The sequence below is a fragment of the Onychostruthus taczanowskii genome, unplaced genomic scaffold, assembly GCF_017590055.1.
Source record: "Onychostruthus taczanowskii isolate IOZ18803 unplaced genomic scaffold, ASM1759005v1 scaffold165, whole genome shotgun sequence".
Taxonomy (NCBI): domain Eukaryota; kingdom Metazoa; phylum Chordata; class Aves; order Passeriformes; family Passeridae; genus Onychostruthus; species Onychostruthus taczanowskii.
The window spans coordinates 606,524-624,455 of record NW_024498851.1 but is presented as its reverse complement, the minus strand read 5'-3'; the positions used below and the strand labels follow the sequence as shown (position 1 = coordinate 624,455).

At 45.5% G+C, this 17,932-nt stretch overlaps 1 protein-coding gene across 2 annotated transcripts; it reads right to left on the bottom strand.

Annotated features, from left to right (window-relative positions):
- Positions 1-5,894: 5,894 nt before the first annotated feature.
- On the bottom strand, positions 5,895-17,484 carry EIF4H (eukaryotic translation initiation factor 4H). Of its 2 annotated transcripts, XM_041399559.1 has the most exons (7): positions 17,350-17,484; positions 11,813-11,994; positions 10,827-10,891; positions 10,619-10,718; positions 9,889-9,954; positions 7,882-8,040; positions 5,895-7,760 (listed from the first exon to the last, which is right to left on the bottom strand). In XM_041399559.1, exons 1-7 carry the CDS (start codon positions 17,406-17,408, stop codon positions 7,624-7,626), a joined length of 768 nt encoding a protein of 255 aa, XP_041255493.1. In that variant the 5' UTR covers positions 17,409-17,484; the 3' UTR covers positions 5,895-7,623. The 2 variants fall into 2 exon arrangements, with proteins under 2 accessions (XP_041255493.1, XP_041255492.1); XM_041399558.1 differs by lacking the exon at positions 9,889-9,954.
- Between the last annotated feature and the right edge of the window lie 448 nt (positions 17,485-17,932).

The following is a 17,932-nucleotide window of genomic DNA, read 5'->3' as shown; positions in this document are numbered from 1 at the left end:
AAAATTATTAAGGAGCCAACTGGTTACAATTTTTGCAACTCTGGGATGAAATCTGGCTATCAGACTTTCAGAGGAAACGTTACTTCAGTAAGATAATTATCCACCATACATGCAAATAGACTTTCTTTCTTCCAATTCTAACCTGAGATGCAAAAATAATGCACCTTCCAGAGCCATTCCCAGACAAAATGCAGGTGCTGAAGCCCATCTTGAAATCAGTATAAGGTGAACGAAAGATAAAAAGAGGCAGACTCAGCTTTTAATTTCTCACATGGTTTCTGGGTGGTATCTGTGTAAAGGACATTGCAAAATGTGAAATGTTTTTTTCACTGCCAAAAGGGTTGTTACAAAATTGGCATTCCTAGCAGAGACCTTAGCAATTATAGTTTATTAACAGATTTCTAGCAGGGTTTTTACATGTTCACACATAATCTGACAACAGAAGTTTGCAAAAGAGTTCTTTAGAGCAGAACTGATACTCAAAATATGCTGGAGACATTTAAAGTTCATCTTTTGTACCCAAAATCAATTTCATCAGGAACAGCCACTGCTAAAAGGTGCCATGTATTTGTTCACAGGTTCTCTGGTGGGTCTCAGCTTCAAGTGAGACTCAGTGCTGTGGTGTGGCTTGGGCTGCTCCTTGTGTTAGTCCCCAGACAGTCCCCTGAGGGACCCCTCAGCCCCTCCAGGGCAGGCAGGAGCTGCTCCTGTGCCCAAGGAGTGGCACAGCAGGGTCACCCCAGTGTGGTGTAACAGCTCTCGGGCAGTGATGCCCTCTGGAGAGGCCAGCCTCCCTGAGTGGAGGGTAATTAGTGCAGCAGCACAACCTCTGTGGATCCTCTCTCCCTTCTTCACGTTTCTCCCAAGAAGGGCCTCATGTAAAGGTCTGGGATGAGCCCTCACTCCGAGCACTTCCCAGCACAGCCACAGGTTCTGCTCTTCATGAGGCCAGACCAACTCTCCTCCAACACACACAAAATGACCCCTCAGGTCAAACCCAGCTTGGGAAATGAGCTCTACCCTCCTGAAACCCCTCTGCCTCTTCGAGACCTGCTGCTAGAAACAATTTCTTATTTGACAAAAGGAGCAGCATGTTTTTATCTACTGCAATAAGTTACAGAAACACCACATTGGAATTTCACTGTTCGTGTTTTTTTCAAAGCTCATCCATTTCAACTTGGGTTTGTTTTCCCCCTATAACAAAATTCCTACTCCTTCAGGAAGGTTCACCAGTTAACCTAATTCACTTTTTCACCTTTTGATACAAAGGTGACAGGCTGCAAAGAGATCTCTTGGGTCCAGAAAACTCATTAGAACCCATCTTCTACTGGGCTCAGCTTACCTGGGCCCTGGGAAGCCAAATGCCCTGAGGGCTGATTTACATTCTTTCAAATAAAGGTGGGGACGGCTCAAAGACCAGCTGACTTTGCTTGAATCAGGTGCTGTGACTAACACTGATCAAAAATCAGTAGTGAAACAAGGACTGGAAAACAGGGCATCATCTAAACCCCTTCTTCTGCACAAACACACCCAATGGAAGGTTTGAGAAAGCTCCAACATGTTTTTTAAGCTCCAACAGGCTCCAAGCTCACCAGCTCTGCAAGTCCAATATTGCTGTGCACCAGCATCAAGCCCTCTTGCTTTGGGGCAGAATGAGCTTGTGTCTCATCCCAACCACTAACTGGGATTACAATGCATTCCATTTGTTTAGCAACATTTTCATGGCAGCTCTAACACAAGCCACATCTTGGAGGAAATTTTCTGATGTGCTGAAGTAGTGCTGGATGGTTTTGTATTCACCTGGAAACTTTTCTCTCTGCTGGAGTGGAATGAGCTTTTCCCCAGGCAAAGGGGAAGTGCTGCCTCCTCCCCTGCCCAGCTGCACGTTGGCTCTCTCTTGAGCTGAAACTGAAAGTGGCTCTGTTCCTGCTGAAGGAAAATAAATGCTGCTACCCAGTGGAAAGTCATCTCACAGCCAGGATGCCTGGGTGCTTCACAAAACTTTGGCCAAGTAGACTTTGCAAAGACTAATCCCAAAAATCCCTCTGGTACAAAGCTTCCTGTTCTTATCCTGCTGAGCTCATCCTTGTGGACACAATAATACTTAAATTTGAAGACAAAAACCTAGAAGGTTTGAATGCTTTTATTTCAATTTTTATACAGCAATACAAATTATACAGATTTGTTACAGTACAGATTTTGCAGGGGTTTATAGAGGTACTTTGTGAGTTTTTGGTTTATTTAAAAGAAAGAGGCAGATCTCGGGAGCACGGTGACATGAACGAAACAATCTTGTGGTAGGAAGCAAATCCTGACCACAGGGAACACTAACCTGGCTGAAACCTACTGGGCAGAAAGGTGGTGGTAGCATTCCCAGCAACAACATCTCAAAAACATCAACCCTGGGATACTCTAGAGCTTTACACAGGAATTGGTGAGCACACAGGTAAGAGGGTTGGTTGTTCCTGTAACAGTGCTGAAAGTCCTCGAAGCCCTTGGATGTATTTTGCTGCAGAGGGGACAGAAATGAGGGAAGCTGATGTCACACTGAACCTGCTGCTGAGCAGGTGATGGCACGGAACAGAGGAAACCAGAAAATGCTTTAGATTCAGTCACTCAAACAGGTACAGTGAGGTGAGGAACAGGATTCCAGATCTAATAATGCTGACACCATGTGCCCACCGAGACACCACCAGAACCTAATGGCTCGTGTCTTGTGTCCACCTTGGGCTCCTGTGAGCACACACAGGAGAACAGCAGAGCTTCCCTGCAGGGCCTAATGCACAGGAGAGGGGCTGAACATATAATGTCATCAAGGTATTGCTATTACTAATGTGCATCAGGCTTGAGAGTCAAGTGTCTGGCACTGAAGGATTAAAGCCTTTCAGCAAGCAGGGTCAAAAATATGATTACACCATCCTAAATGCTTCTATTCAGTTTGGTCTAATACTGCTACAGCAAGTGCTATCACGAACAACAGAATAAATTAGATTATATAAATAAAATGTATGCACCAAATAAAAGATGTCTCTCTGCCACTTTTAATATACTTCATTCTTGCAGCGGGTAAGAGACATTTAACAGGAGGGAGATGAGAAAATTCCACTCTCAGCTAGAAATCAAGCTCTTTTTCAGTCACAGAAACTCCCCTTTCTAAACATTAAAGACAGGCAACACCAACTAAACTGCATCCCGAGAATCCATCCCAGGGAAGCCCTTGAGAAGTACAAAGGTAACTGTATATTCTACACTAGAATATGCTGGAATAGGCAAGCAGTCCCTTTCCTTCAGAGCCTTTGCACTCCACTGGTAGTGAAAGACAGAAACCATCAGAATGTAAAGCACCAACTTAACACAGATTTCAAGATGCTCAGTGTTAACAGCTCCTCTCCCGTGCCTTTGCTGTGAGTGCAAATAACCACAAGACAGCTTCTGTGCACAGAGAGGGGATGGGGTTGGCACAGAAAACCTGTGACTGTGCCTTGGAGCCAACCTGACACACAGAGCCTGTCCAAAACACACCCAGGGGAACAGGGGGTTTCCAGCAGTCACTCCAAGCAGATTTGTCCAAAGCAGGCAGCAGGACAAGGGCTGCTCTGCAAGCTGCAGCATGCCAGTACTCTGGTTGAGGAGGCTGCACATATATTCCAAAATTTGCTGGCTTTAGTATTAAATCTTTCCTACACATAGGAAGGGTTGCAATATTACAGGATTTTTCTCTAAAATTCTCACAGTTTTATCATCTCTCCTGAAGACAAGTCAGCAGCAGTACTACAGGCAGCAAATGCTTCTACTAGATTATGTACTAAAGTCAGGATTGAAACTATATCAGTGTTCTTAAGTTAGAAGTATCAGTATCATCCAAAACTGCCTGGGACAGCAAGCTTGGCCACAATCATCAGCCCTGGGACACCTGGAGAACTTCAGAAATTCAGTCAGCACTGCAGATTCAGAGCAGACTGGTGAGCAAGTTGCTGCTTTAGGAAGGCCAGCAAGCCACACTTGAGGGCATGAATTTAATGTGACTCTACCATCACCAGCCCATTATTTGAGTGTGTGAACACTCCTCCATCTCTTTCTTCAGCCATCAGAACAACCTTGACAGCCACAAGCACAAAGAGCCCCCTCAGAAGTTGCTCCAGGCTTGTACAGCCCAGTGAGTTGGCAACACACCCGTGCCAGCACTGGGTGCTGCCCTGAGGACTGGGATGAGCTCTCCCAAGGGCATTCCTGGGCTCAGGAGTTCGGTGGGGGTTATTTTTTGGTGGTTGCCAGCAGACTTTTGCAGCACATTAAACGCTGCTGTCCACTGCAGTGTCCAACAGCTCTTCCAGACTCCCACCTTCCCCACTTGCAACCAAACTGGAGTAACATGGCAAACCTTCCTACAAAACTTCCTACAGTAGCAAAGCAAACCTTGTTTCAGTTCCAAAACCTGTCTGGTGCCTTCCTGCCTTCAGTTTTGTTTATTTTTCTAAGTTTAAGCTGGAAGAAAGCCCTGCACAGCTACCAGAAATAACTCAGTGAAAGCATGAATAGCCACAAAGTGAATGATCCCTTTGCTGCACTGCTGGTTCCTCCTCAGTCTGGGCTTTGCCATGCCAGGCTTAGCTTTAAGCAGCAGGTAAAGATAAGCATCACAGGTTAAACCTCAACTGCTTTTCCTGGTAGGTTGGGAAGAAAGTAATCTTGCTTCCTCCTACAAAATTTAAATGCCACATCCATCTATTAAATATAGTTGTGTTAACTGTTGACAAAAGCTGGTTTGATAAGCTTCTGTACAGGAAAATGTTCATCCACTGAATTTTTGAAGGAGGGAAAGAAAAAGGACTGGAGGAGTCTGACCCTGAGACACATAGGAAGCACAGTGGGATGCTCCAAAGAAACCAGGCAATGCATGAATATTTGCAAATGAAAAATTATTTAAAAAAAGATGACACAATAATTTTGGGATCAGGCTGCATTCACTAGTGGGGAGCCCTTAACCAAACCAGCATTAGCAGATACAGAAAAAGCCATCTAGAACCAAGATGACCCATTTGCCACCTCTCTCACTCATCAGGGTTCCTTTTCTCCATGCACTGATGAAATCCCTGCTTCCAGCAGCACCAGTTTGACAGAGCAGCTGAGGGTAAGCGTGGCAAGAGCCGCAGGGGACAACTCTCACCCAGCCCTGCCCTTCCACACTCCTCAGGGTGACAGGCAGGACAGCCAGGGCTGGCACAGCCAGCTCCAGCTCAGGACTGGGACTCTGCTCAAGCTGTGCTAAGAGAGGGTGGACTGAGTAGCTGGAAGGAGGAACACTTCCCATCCTTTCAGGCTATGGAAAGCAGTAAAACCAGCAGGGAGGTCAGAGCTCATTTCCTCAATAAAAACATGGCTCTCCCTCTTTCAACTTGCCCTGCAGTACATTAAAGCACAGCCACAGCCCCGGGGCAGCAGCCTCCCTAACCACGATGCCTAGTGGGAAACGGGTCACTTGGAAAAGGTTGGAGGAAGTTGGCAGAACAGCAGCATTGATCCGTTTACTGTCTCAGCACTCACACTGGGAGCACACATCCTGCCTGGTGCCAGCCACAGGGCAGCAGCACCCACCTGGAGGAGCACAGCCTGAGCAGCTGCACCACCTGCAAGCTGCAGGAATTCCAAATCCCACCTGGCAGCCTTAGCAATGCACTCAAGTGACACTGAAGTCACAGGACAAAGAAGTTGGCTCATTTTCACACATAATTAATTTTTACTTCACTGTTCCAGCACTCTTTAGATTAGATTCCTCCCCTTTATCTTTTCCTCTTCCCCCCCTTATTTAGTATCAGAATGGGACAAATTAACACAATATTTGAAAACTGAGGGGGGGAAAAACATGGTAGACTCAAATAAAGACCAATGTTAAATATTACTTAATGTTTTCTTTTATTTAAAAGATCATTCACAAAATACCATATCCATAAATTTATTTTGTTATGAAGCAGAATGTGCTAAGTGTTTGGAATTCTTTTTTTTTCCTTTGTTTTTACATTTAAAAGTCAACTGTCTTGACTAGAAGTGAGTTTTTTATACGGGAATTTGTTCTTAAAATCTTTTCCACATTGAAGATGTAAATAGATCAATTATTGGTTTGGAATACAACCACACAAATGCATGTCTGTCTTAAATTAAGTATTAGTGTTAGACAAATGGTTCTTATCTCAGAAGCAGATTAAGTGAAAGGCAGAAAGAAGGAAAGAGTAGTTCTGTAAATTGCTGGGACTCTGACTTACAAAGGGAACCTTAGGGAAGAAATTCATCACTAGCAGTGGTGCTGGTAGTGGGGCAGCCGTGCTTCCAACCTCCTCTTGTAAGGACTCTGGGGTGCTGGCTGGTTTGTCTGAAGGCTCTCAGCACTGGCAATAGGGGCCCAAGCTTTTCCCATACACTGGACATGTCCAAACTTCAGTGTGGTAGAACCAGGTTTTGGTTTTCAAAATTAATGATTTCTCCTTTTGCTCCAGCCTCCCCTCCCTCCTCCCACACAGCACTAACAAGAAACATTTCAAGGGAAGAGAGGTGTAGTAACAAGAGATGCTTTTTACCCAAACTTCTACATGAGAATCTACAGCAGAAAGATTACTAATCTGCCCATTTTCAAGGTTTTCTGAAAGCTGAGGTCCTAAAACTGTACCCCACTGGGCAAAGAAATACAGGGGATAGTGACGATCAAATACTGCATGGCAAAGTATACACTCCTTCAACAAAAATAAAAAAGTCAATTTTATTTGTAGAAACTTCATTTAAAAATTTAGCAAACATGTAAAACCCAAAAAAGTAAGCAGAAAGAGCCAGTGAGCAGTTGTGCTCAAACAGGCATGGCTTTGCAGCACTAACCTTGAGCTCAGAGTTGTAGTAGCATCATACCATTTGGAAGTCAAGAGCCAGCAGGAAGAGGCTGCTGGCAGAAGCTTTATCCATACTGATTCCACCAGCTATTCACCAGGCTTGTCAGGCAAGGCATCCATTAAATTGATCCCTCCTGGCAACCCATGTGAAAGGGCAGCTGCCCCCCTTAGTTTAATAAGGGGCTCTGCTGTGAACAGTGACTATCACCAATTGTCATAAATGGTATTTCACTACTTGGTTAGAACTGTAAATTTCTGTTCAACTCATCTGGACTCTTCAGTTTTCCTCTTCAGAGCCACAGCAATACAGAACGAGACATGCAAGTCAGAAGAGGAACACTGAGGAAGTAAAAGGAAACAATACAGGGAAATAACTAAGTCTAACCTGTGCTTCTAAAGTAAAACAAACCCAGAAAGGAAGAAGTGAAGCAGCACCTTTGTCCAGAGACCTCCACACTCGTGGAAGCAGCCACACTGCCTTATCTACTGGCAACTGTGCTGCTTGGAAGGAAACAGAAGAGGGAAACTCAGCACAAAGCAGGCACTAGATACAGCAAAGCCAAGAACGTACTAAAAACCACTTGTTAACAGCTGACATGCATTCACAAGCTCTGTGTTTTCGGTTTCAAAGAGGACAAATACCAGATGGCAGGAATGGTAAACTGCAGGGTTGACATTCCAGCAGAGCTAGTCACTCTGTACTGTCTTGCTTTTTCTCCCGCCTCCCCATTCCCTCTCAACCCCAAACTCAGTCGTGTTCTTTTACTACTTCCTCCCGGGGCTTGGCTCCTCCAAAGATGGCAGAGTTTGGATTGGCTACTTGATTGAGGGGAGTATCGACTGTTCGAGGTTTGAGCTGGAGTCGGGGTCGCTGTGCTCTTTCCTCTGAAAGGAAAAACATTCCACTGGTGAGATCTGCCCGGGAAGGGCAGGAGCTTTAACCTGACAATGAAACCAGGAGCCTCCTTTGCAGAGAAAGAGCAAACCACACACAGGAGGAGTTTACCTTCTGTTGGCTCTCTGAAGTCCATGGAAGACCCACGAAGGGGAGGCCCATCTCTGAAGCGACCAGTGCCACCACTTCCCATGGAGGCACCTGGTGGCCGCCGGTCTCCAGGGCGGGTTCCTCTACCCCGACCTCCCAAGAAGTCATCATCTTTGAATCCTGAAGATGGAAGACAGTGAATTTAAAGAGCATCTTTTGCAATGTATTTAATCTAGATTTATCTGGATGACTGGAAAACCTTGCTAGTCACCGCTGTCAGTCCAAGGTGGTGCACTGAGAGCCTTTGTCTGCAGACAGATTGTTTCACAGAGCTCTGGCACCTTCTGGAAGAGCTGTTCAGGTTCCATCTGAAACCACATATACTATGCCAAGTTCAGAAAGTGCTTTATCCACTTACAGGCTTATTGGAGTGTTGGAGAATGGGTCAAGTGAGTTTAAAATATGAACCTTGGCTGAAACTTGAGTTTAACATCATTAGCTGAGTTGAGAGACAGCACACAGAGTAGTACTCAGACAGTACTCAGAGTACTTCCATAGCCAGATCATCACACTGGCTACAGCCTTAGCATGAAATCCACAGGAGCAAGTTAGAAAATAGCTGGGGAGTAGTGAAATACAATTATAAAACAGAGTAAAACCCCAGGGCTGTTTAGCTGTACTATAAACTGACCAGGCATTTACTAAATTAATTAAAGGGCAGGGAATCAGACTTTAAACTGACTGCATTTCTTCAGTTTATGTATCACCAAAAAAAAGTAAATCAAGAACTATCTGTCACTGACCAGAGTTCCAGTCTGTACCAGTGACTACCCTTGAGTATCTCTCCAAGCCCCCACTGCCTGTATTTCAGTGGGAGGAGGAGACTACAGGCTATCAGCATACAGAAAGGGAATACACTCAGATTTTCAGAAGCTGCCTAGAAGAGAAAGTTGTTTGGTTCCCAACTGAGGTTTTCCTTTCGACTTCAGTATTTGGCAGAGTTGCAGAGCTGTCCCTTACTTACTTCAGTGCCAAACAAGCCATCTTTAAAGACTTGATCTAGAGCAAGGCTGTACAACCTGAGAAGAAAAGCTTCCGTAGCAGCTAAGACTGAAATGCTAAACTTCTGGCTCACGAATCACTCATCCAGCATTTAACAGGCCAAAATGCATCCACATTTGGAGAAGCTGCCAAAGAAGGTATGAAGCTGTGACACAGAATGCTTAGCTCCAAAGGCAGGTTAAGCTCAGCACTGCAGCAAGCTCCTCTCTCCAGCACCATGCTCCAATCCATGCTGGGGGCAAGGACACACTTTGCTTCTCCTGCATCCTTCATTCCACTCACGCAGAGACCAGACATTGCAAAGTCATACTTGCCAGCATCTCTCCATCAGAAAATGGACCAAACCCATGAGTTCAGAGGACAAAAGCAATTGTGTTAATACCACCCTGCATTCTAATAGCTGGAACTGACTGGAAGTTAAGAGCAAGCCCAGTGGCTCTGTCACTACCTTCCATTCAGCAAGCTCAGTCACTTGCTGCAGCTGCATTACCAAAGCAGGTCTAAAAGTTTAGGAACATTTTGCATTTACAGGTGCTTTGGTACACTAATCTGACTGTGGAGAAGTCAGTTACTCCAGGGACACACATATAATGATATCACATCTCCTTGAGAAGATGAAAGGCTCTGCTCTGACAGAGCATCAGCCTTCCTACATGATCTGTCTGTTTCTGCTACTATTCAGAAATTTACTTAGTTGTATGCTTGAGAAATGCCTAAAACAGTCACCCATAGGCTACATCTGGACAAGAATTCTGTCATTTGCACTTGTTTCATAGAATTTTCTATTGGGACAATTTCCTCTCATGGCAATGGAAGATTTCCCATGAGGAATCCCATCACAGCTGCAGGATGTCCAAAGTTGGTACATACAGTAGATTCAATCAAACCAGTAATGGTGACAAATGAAAATGAAAACATTTCAGTGCCTTTTAGGCATCCTATCTGTATAAGTGTTAATACTGATACCAGAATTGAAGTCATCTCTGGAATCCCATCCACCTCCTCTGGATTCTCTGGAACCTCCTCCCATTCCTAGGAAAAAAGCCACAATGGTGTTCAAGTCTAAAGCTGTGGGAAAGACTGAGCAAGGGAATACCAAACCAATGTTTCAGTCCTTCAATATTCAAAGTCATGCTGCTGGAAAATCCTTTTCTTTTGGTACAACCAAGTTCCATTGCACAGGAACAAACAGTCAAAGTTTACCAAGAATAAGTGGCCAGAAAAGTTTCTTTAGTACACATTCAATGGAAACCTCTGGGGAGTCTGGTTCAACCAACCTTCAACTACAGGCAAGAACGTTTTTACACTGGAACAAGATACATACTCCAAAATTAGCACTTGTCTACATGTGCTTACTCACTTTTCATACATCATCATAAAATAGTAGCAGATCAGACTGTTGGGCTTATGACTGTCCTCTGCAAGACACAACACATCAGTAGGGGTATTGGTCTCACTTCCTGGGTTAGGAGTGACAACACATCCAGCCTTTTGACACAAAGCACAGCTGAATTTCAGACACCTCAGGAGCAGCAGCAGCAGCTAGTTAGAAACACGTACATATTTACATACAAAATTTCACCTTTCAATATCATCTTCATGTTCACTTGCATGCCTTGTCTTAGCATTAGTCAGCACCAGAAGCCATACCTATGACCATGATATTTAAGAAGCTACTTAGAAAAATGGAAGTCACCTCTGTCATCAGGCCCGCCACCTTTTCTGAAGCCAAAGCCACCTTTATCCTGTTTCCTGCCTTCTGCTATGTCCACTCGGAGTGATCGGTCACCCAAAAGCTGTTAAATCAAGGGGAGAATCCGTTCAGGATGTATCAAAAGGGCTGCCAAAGAGTTTGAGACTTATGCTGGTTTTTGATTTCACAAATTAACTGCAAATGTACTTACTGCACCATCGTATGTAAGAGCTTCTTTGAGTGACTCCACCTCATCGAACTCTACGTAACAAAATCCTGTAAGAAACACATCTCAAGTTAATAGCACTTTAAAAGGCCTTTTAAGAGGCTATCCTCCTGCATGCCTGCTAATAGCTTCCTTCTCTTTTAAACATGAGTTGGGATGTGACATACAAGATGCACATGGCTTAGAAAACAATCATCATCAACAATGAACACGTCTACCTGCACCTGTTAATGATGGGGCAAATCCTGAAACAGAACTCTGGGAACTCTGAATGGCAAGAGCCTAATTCTTTTTTTCAGAGTTCTCATTATAGATTAGATCTGATCTATGCCTTCAGACAGTTATTCAGCTGAATATTGATTCTTCATTCCTAGAGTTTTTTAAATAAGAAATTGAAATACTTATGTGGTCAGCAGTGTGATCTTGGGTAATCACATCATTTAATGGATTTACTCCTTTTCAAAGGCCCTCTGTTATCCAAGGTAAACCTTTTCCATCCCTTAAAGTAACTTACAAACACAGTCCATTTCCACCACACAATTCCCATAGCAGTTGAATTTGCATCCTCTAAAACAACTGCCTGAATGGGTTATCTACTAGCTTTTTCTCCCTGTCTACTAAAAAAAGACAAGAGCCGAAGCAATGAGAGTCTTCTGATGTAAAGGAATTACTTAATACCTAAGGTCATAGGATTTAAGTGGGTCAGCTCTGGTAGTATTCACACCAGACAAGGTTTGAGATGTTTTTATGTCAGGGCAAATACTGACTCCTCACTCAGGTTACTCTGTATCTCAGGATGATGAAACAGTGACTCTCATTCAAATGATACACTTACACATATCAGTGAATAAGAAAACCTCCATAAGTCAACATCAAAGCAGAAAACTGTGCTTTAGACTGAAATCCCCTTTTAAAGTGACTTTCTTTCCTACTAATTTTTCAGCTACCACCAAAGAGCTCTGAACACTCACCTTTAAATTTGTCTGTTTCCTTGTCTCTGACTAGTCGTACGCTCCTTATGCTGAGATCCTTGAAAATGGCATCTATGTCTCCTTGGACAGTGTTGAAGGGCAGATTTCCCACATAAGCTGTGAAAGGGGGTTCTGTTGGCAGCTCTTTATTCCTGCGGGAACCAAGGCCACCACCACGAGACCTGTTGGAAAAAGCACAGTGCCTCTGGAGCTGCTCCCAGCACAGCCCCAGTGCTGCCACAGCCCTGCCCAGGAGCTGGGTTTAGCTGCAAGTCCATCTTCCCACAGCTTTGGGCACTTTTTCTACCCTTTTGCTTACACCTGCCACCTGAACTGCTGGTCAGCTCCTTTCCAGTATTACCTGATGCAGTACTTCAGTGGGAAACTGAATGCATTACCAGGTGAATTCATTAATGAAGTGATGAATGAACTTTTTAACCCACAATTCATTAAGGAAAGCAACATAAGGTTACCTCCGATGTCCCCTGCTCAAAACCACTACCTCTAAAAAACCCCATCTTGGAATCGATTTTAAGAATAATTTATGGCAATGAACAAACACTTGTATGGCACAGGTTTGTCAGCTTATCTGGAAATTAAGCTGGATCCAATGCTTTTAACTAAAGAGCACATTACCAACATCCACTCCAGAATCATCTGAATTATCTCAGCAACATTTAACTTAAGAGAAAGACTTTCACCTAAGTCTGAAGCTGTGACCATAATTGTTGGATATCTGGACTGGAATGCTTTGAACTGAACACAAAATAAATTTGGTTGAACAAGGGGTTCTGAGGCAGAAAAAAATCACGTGCTCTGTGGATGCTTACTTCTTTTGTCTTGTGAACTACAGAGGTAAACTGGGTGGTCTTTTCCTGTCTTGTCCCTCAGTACCAGTGAAACTCTTGGCACTGCATGCACAGGAATTAAATTGTACCAGATAAATTCTTTACTAATGTGACACATCTGTGTGAACTTCCTGCAGAGCCCAATCTTCAAAAGCCAACTTGGAATTTCTGTTCAGAGAGCAAGGTATGTACAAGGCAACCTGAAGTCAAAGCTCCCAGACTACAGGATGCCACTGGTTCCAACACCATTTGTCCCACATAAGCAATTTCTGACCTTTACTTGAAATACCTACTGACTACTCTGTCTATCTTCCCTTTATCACCTTCCTTCTGCTGGGCTTTCTTGTGTCTGTTCCCTTTCCCTGAGGCTCCCCGTGCATTTAAAACCACAGTGGAACACAAGCTGTACCAAAGCAGGATTTGCCAATCTGACATGGACCAATCAAATAGCTGCAGAGTCCTTCCTAAAACCCAGAAGGTCAAATAATTTCATAATTTCATTTTATTCTGGTTGGTTGCATGCAGTCAAAAAAATCCATTGTGCCAGCAAGGTCCTTGACAGTATTTTTTTTCATTCAAGAATAAATATTTTACTACTAATGAATCAGATAATGCATTAAGCTTGAATAAGATTCCTTAACACTTCCTAGGTCAGCCTGTCATTTGTGCCTTATTTAGCAGCTCCATGCAGGAATCATTTGTCACCACCACTATCAACATGCTGCTAAATCTACTTGAACCACAATCTACATATCTTTAATTAGAGTCCACCCAGGTTTGCATTTTAGCATTTTTGACAATATTCCTCATCTGCCTTTGTCTCATTAACAAGTCAAAAACATACTGGAGAACTAGAAGCTGAAATAGTTTTGAATTACTTGAAGACTGAGTTTTAAGGAGGAACTCCAAGAAAGCTGAGTTGCCGTTCTAAATAATCCCATAATACATAGAATCAGTTCTGTGCCTTTGTCCTCATTTATCATTTACAGCATTAGGAACAGCTATTAACACACCAGCATCCAAAAAAGAAAATCTTCATGTTTAAATCCTCCAGGAACATCAGAATTGAGTTTCAAATGAGCATTCTCTCCTTGTACATATTCTCAGGACATTCCCTGAGCTGCCAGTCACCTAAAAACCTGGCCTGGAGTTGAGTCCACGGCCAGACCAACAAGGTGATCAGCACAGCTGCAAGGAGCACTTTGCCAAGCTAGGAATGAGAAGGGGAACAAGGGCTGGAACTACAACTTCCATCAGCCACCTCCACTCAGCTCCATTTCAGCCACTTCTAAGACCACACTCTCAATCCCCAAAAGGATTTTCTGTGCTACAGACAAACCTCCTTTCTACCACAGTACACCAGAACTTCACGGGCTGCATATGTGGAAATCCATGCCCTATTGTGCAATCCAGATTGATTTTAAAGCCAGAAAATTAAATATTCTTCTCCAATTTGACATTAAGGCTTTGTTTATCAAATATACAACTATACCTTTGGTATTTAGTTTCCATTTGAAGAACAGGAATGGTCAATAACTGAGTTTCAAACCAAGTTTCTTACAGAACTCAGGTATAGCAACAGAAATTGTTTCTGTACTTCCCTACATTTTTTCCAACACTGAAACAGTGAAATAAAAGGGCTGACTTCAGTAACCAAACAATGAGATGGGAAGAAGATTCTCTCATTTGCAACAAAGTAGGACAAAAGTAAAACAATAATTGAAAACACAACTAGGCAAACAGAGTTCTGAATGAATATCTGCACTTCCCACTCCAAACTTCTGCTTAGACACAATTAAGTAATAATTATTATGTCATCTTACTGGGAGAATCTGAAAGACATGGCTTGATTTCCTTGTCAGGAAAAAAAGGAAAGCAGAATGCTGAAGAGGAAAGCTTGCTTCTAACAACATCCCCATAACTGAACTTCGGTGAGCTGAGTTAATGACTTTGCCCATATTGGGTAGAAAACAACTCAACTCCAATTTTAAAGCTACTCTTATGCAAAGTTTAGTTAGGTTTCCAGAAAAGAAGATCTGCCAGGAGTTCAAAATGAAGGCTATTTTGAAAGCCAATATCAGAGTTAAATAGCCTTTCCCCAGAGATCAAAGCTCAGTATTTGCCTTTTGCACAGCAGAGAGACAATGGCCTACCCTGGGTTCTGACATCAGAGCTTTTCTGGGGGAGCACAAGGATTAGCAGGATGGCAGTGCCAACCCTCCAGGACCACAGCACCAAATTCAAACCCAATTTATTCAAGCAACCCAGGACACGTCTGGAGTAAGCATCAGATGTCTTCAGCAAAATGCTTACCCAAGCCTAAAAATGAGGAGATACCTTTACAGCTAGCTGGGTAAGCCAGAGGACCCAAGCTGCCAGAAGCACAAGGACTAACTCCCCATTTTCACTGTGCAGCACTTCAGCAGGTGAATCTCAACCTTTAGTAGGGTGCCCAGCACTTCAAGCCACACCTAAATAAACAGCCTAGCAGCGAGTGAGGAGTGGTAAACACTCCCCTTCTTTCAACTCTGAGAAGCTCTACAGACAGTTTCAGTTTCAACTAGGCCTTGGTATACTTACCTACAGGTTTTCCTGTCAAATTTTGGGCTCCAAAAGACTTTCCAAAAAGCTTATAGTAAGCCTTTTGTAATTTATGTCAGCATCACATTCTTCACCAGGAATACAGTGATTTCTTTAAGTGACTTCATAATATCCCCCAATGTTATGATTCAGCTTTTAGTCAGGGCATCACTGAACATCTCAGGTGTAGCAAATCCCATCTCATCACACCACTCACATCTTGATGCTCTTCCACCCCTATTGTGATGATTATGACAAAGAGGCAGATAACTTCCATACGTCACAACCTGCTGGGCACTGATTTCCCATCTGCCACACTGAAATCCTGTGCTCACTTGGTATGTACACCAAAGGTTATGCAAAATGCAACTCCCACAAAAACTACTACACCCCAGCTGAGGTTACACTATTCCTGCAGTCCTAGAGCACCTAAAAATGAGCAGGAGCCACTTCAAATTAACATGGGATTCTTTAATCAGAACCTTCAAGAACAGTCATGTTTTCACTACAGTTCATATATAACAGGACTTCACACAATGTACACAGAGACTAAATTGTGAGTTAGCTATTAGGAACTTGATAGTTACAATAAATTGGATAGAAGTATACATTGGACCCTAATATCAGTAGTATCTGATGTTTAGAACTGCAGGGAAATTAGAATAAGTACACTTTCTTATCTGTAAAGACATCTACTAATTTGCAGGATGCCTTCAGTTTACCAAGCCAGGATCCACATCTTCCCTGACAGCAAATTTAAGCTCTCTCACAGGAATCTGAATAACGTTTTACCTGGCGTTTCATTCCTTCACAGGATTTGCCTACACTGACTAGATACACTGTGCAGCAATAGCTGAGTTTATAGTGAGTCAAGTATCACTTTAGGCTGCTGGCATGGTTATTTTGTTACAGAATTTAAGAAAACAACAGAAATGCAAGCAGCTACATCATCTGTTTGCTCTGGGACCTCTCTGAATTAGACACAAAGGGTATCAGTGCATGAAAATGAGCTTGAAAAGCTTAAAGTAGCAGAGTCCTTCCAAAGACAAAAAAAACTTACTGCTGTTCTAACTCCAGCAGCTCCTCCCTGCTGCCTAAAGAGTCTGAAACGAAACCAAGTTATTTATCTAAGAGCAGAAAAGGACACGAACACACTTTTGATCAGGAAATACACCCTGGAAGATTAGATTGTACAGCAACACACTTGGGAAGATTTGCTCATCAAGAAGTTTATTCCACAAATTTATGCCTACTGTTTTATTCCAGAGAAACTTGTAACAGCACCAGCCTCCAAAAAAAAAAAAAAAAAAAAAAAAAATCAATTGCTTGATTGCACCTTCCTAGCTTGATTTAACACAAACTTCTAATTACGAGTTATTGTCTCTGTAGCTCCTCCCCTAAACACTCTTCAGCAAAGAGACGGAGACAAGCCCGGTTGCTCGGGATCGGGGATTTGCAGTCAGCACCGGGAGCCCCGGATAACGCAGGACGGCAGCTCCCGGCGCTGCTCGTGCGGAGACACCACAAAGCCCTCCCACTTCCTCCCGCCGCAGGCACCACAACGCTGCCCGCTCCCGGGGGCGTCTCGTCCCGCCAGCACGGCGGCCTCCGGCCCTGCTCAGTCCTCCAGGGACGTTCCCTCCGCCCATCCCGGCCCCGCACGAGCTCCTCACGGCCTTCCTTGGCTCTGGCCCAGCACCTCCCTAAATCCCCCCTCCACTCGCCTCCGGGACGGCGGGAACAGCGACACCCTCTTCCTCCCGCCCCTTCCCGGCGCTCCCGAGCCGCCCGGCCCTGGATCCTGCGGCGCCGGCCGGAGCAGCGCGGGCACGGCCGGGACCCCCAGGAGCAGCCCCCACCCCGCCCACAAAGCGGGGCCGGCGGAAGGGCACCCCCCCGCCCCGGAGGAGGGCGGGCGGGGGGCAGAACGAGCCCAAGCAGTTCCCCGAGGCAGCGCCCCCGTCCAGCAACCCCCGCCCGCCATCCCCGCGGAGCGGGACAGGCCGGGCCCCGCGGCCGCGCCCCCGCCTCGCCCGGCCGGAGCCGCTGCTCCCCGCTGCCGTCCCAGCTACGGGGGGAGCCCCGAGTGCTGCCCCCGGCCCCGCTTACCCGCGGCCGCCGCCGAAGCTGCTGTAGGCCCGGTCGTCGTAGGGATCGAAATCCGCCATCGCCGCCGCGGCCTCGTCCCCGTGCGAGCGTGACAGGACCGCGCCCGAGGACCCCGCAACGCTTATATACGGCGGCGCGCGGGCCGGGGCTGCCCCGCGCGGTGCCTGCCTCCAGCTCCCCGCCCCGACGGGGCTGTCCGCGCTGCTGCCTGTCGGGAGGTGCCCGGCGCGGCTCGCTCCCGTCGGCTGTGGGTCGCGACGTGCCCGGGGATCCGGTCGATGTCTGCTCTGCGATCTGCGCGGGATTTACCCGCGGCTCCGCCCGGGGATGTGCTCCGGATCCCCCGGGGATCTGCCCGTGGATGTGCCCCAGCAACCCCCGCCCGCCATCCCCGCGGAGCGGGACAGGCCGGGCCCCGCGGCCGCGCCCCCGCCTCGCCCGGCCGGAGCCGCTGCTCCCCGCTGCCGTCCCAGCTACGGGGGGAGCCCCGAGTGCTGCCCCCGGCCCCGCTTACCCGCGGCCGCCGCCGAAGCTGCTGTAGGCCCGGTCGTCGTAGGGATCGAAATCCGCCATCGCCGCCGCG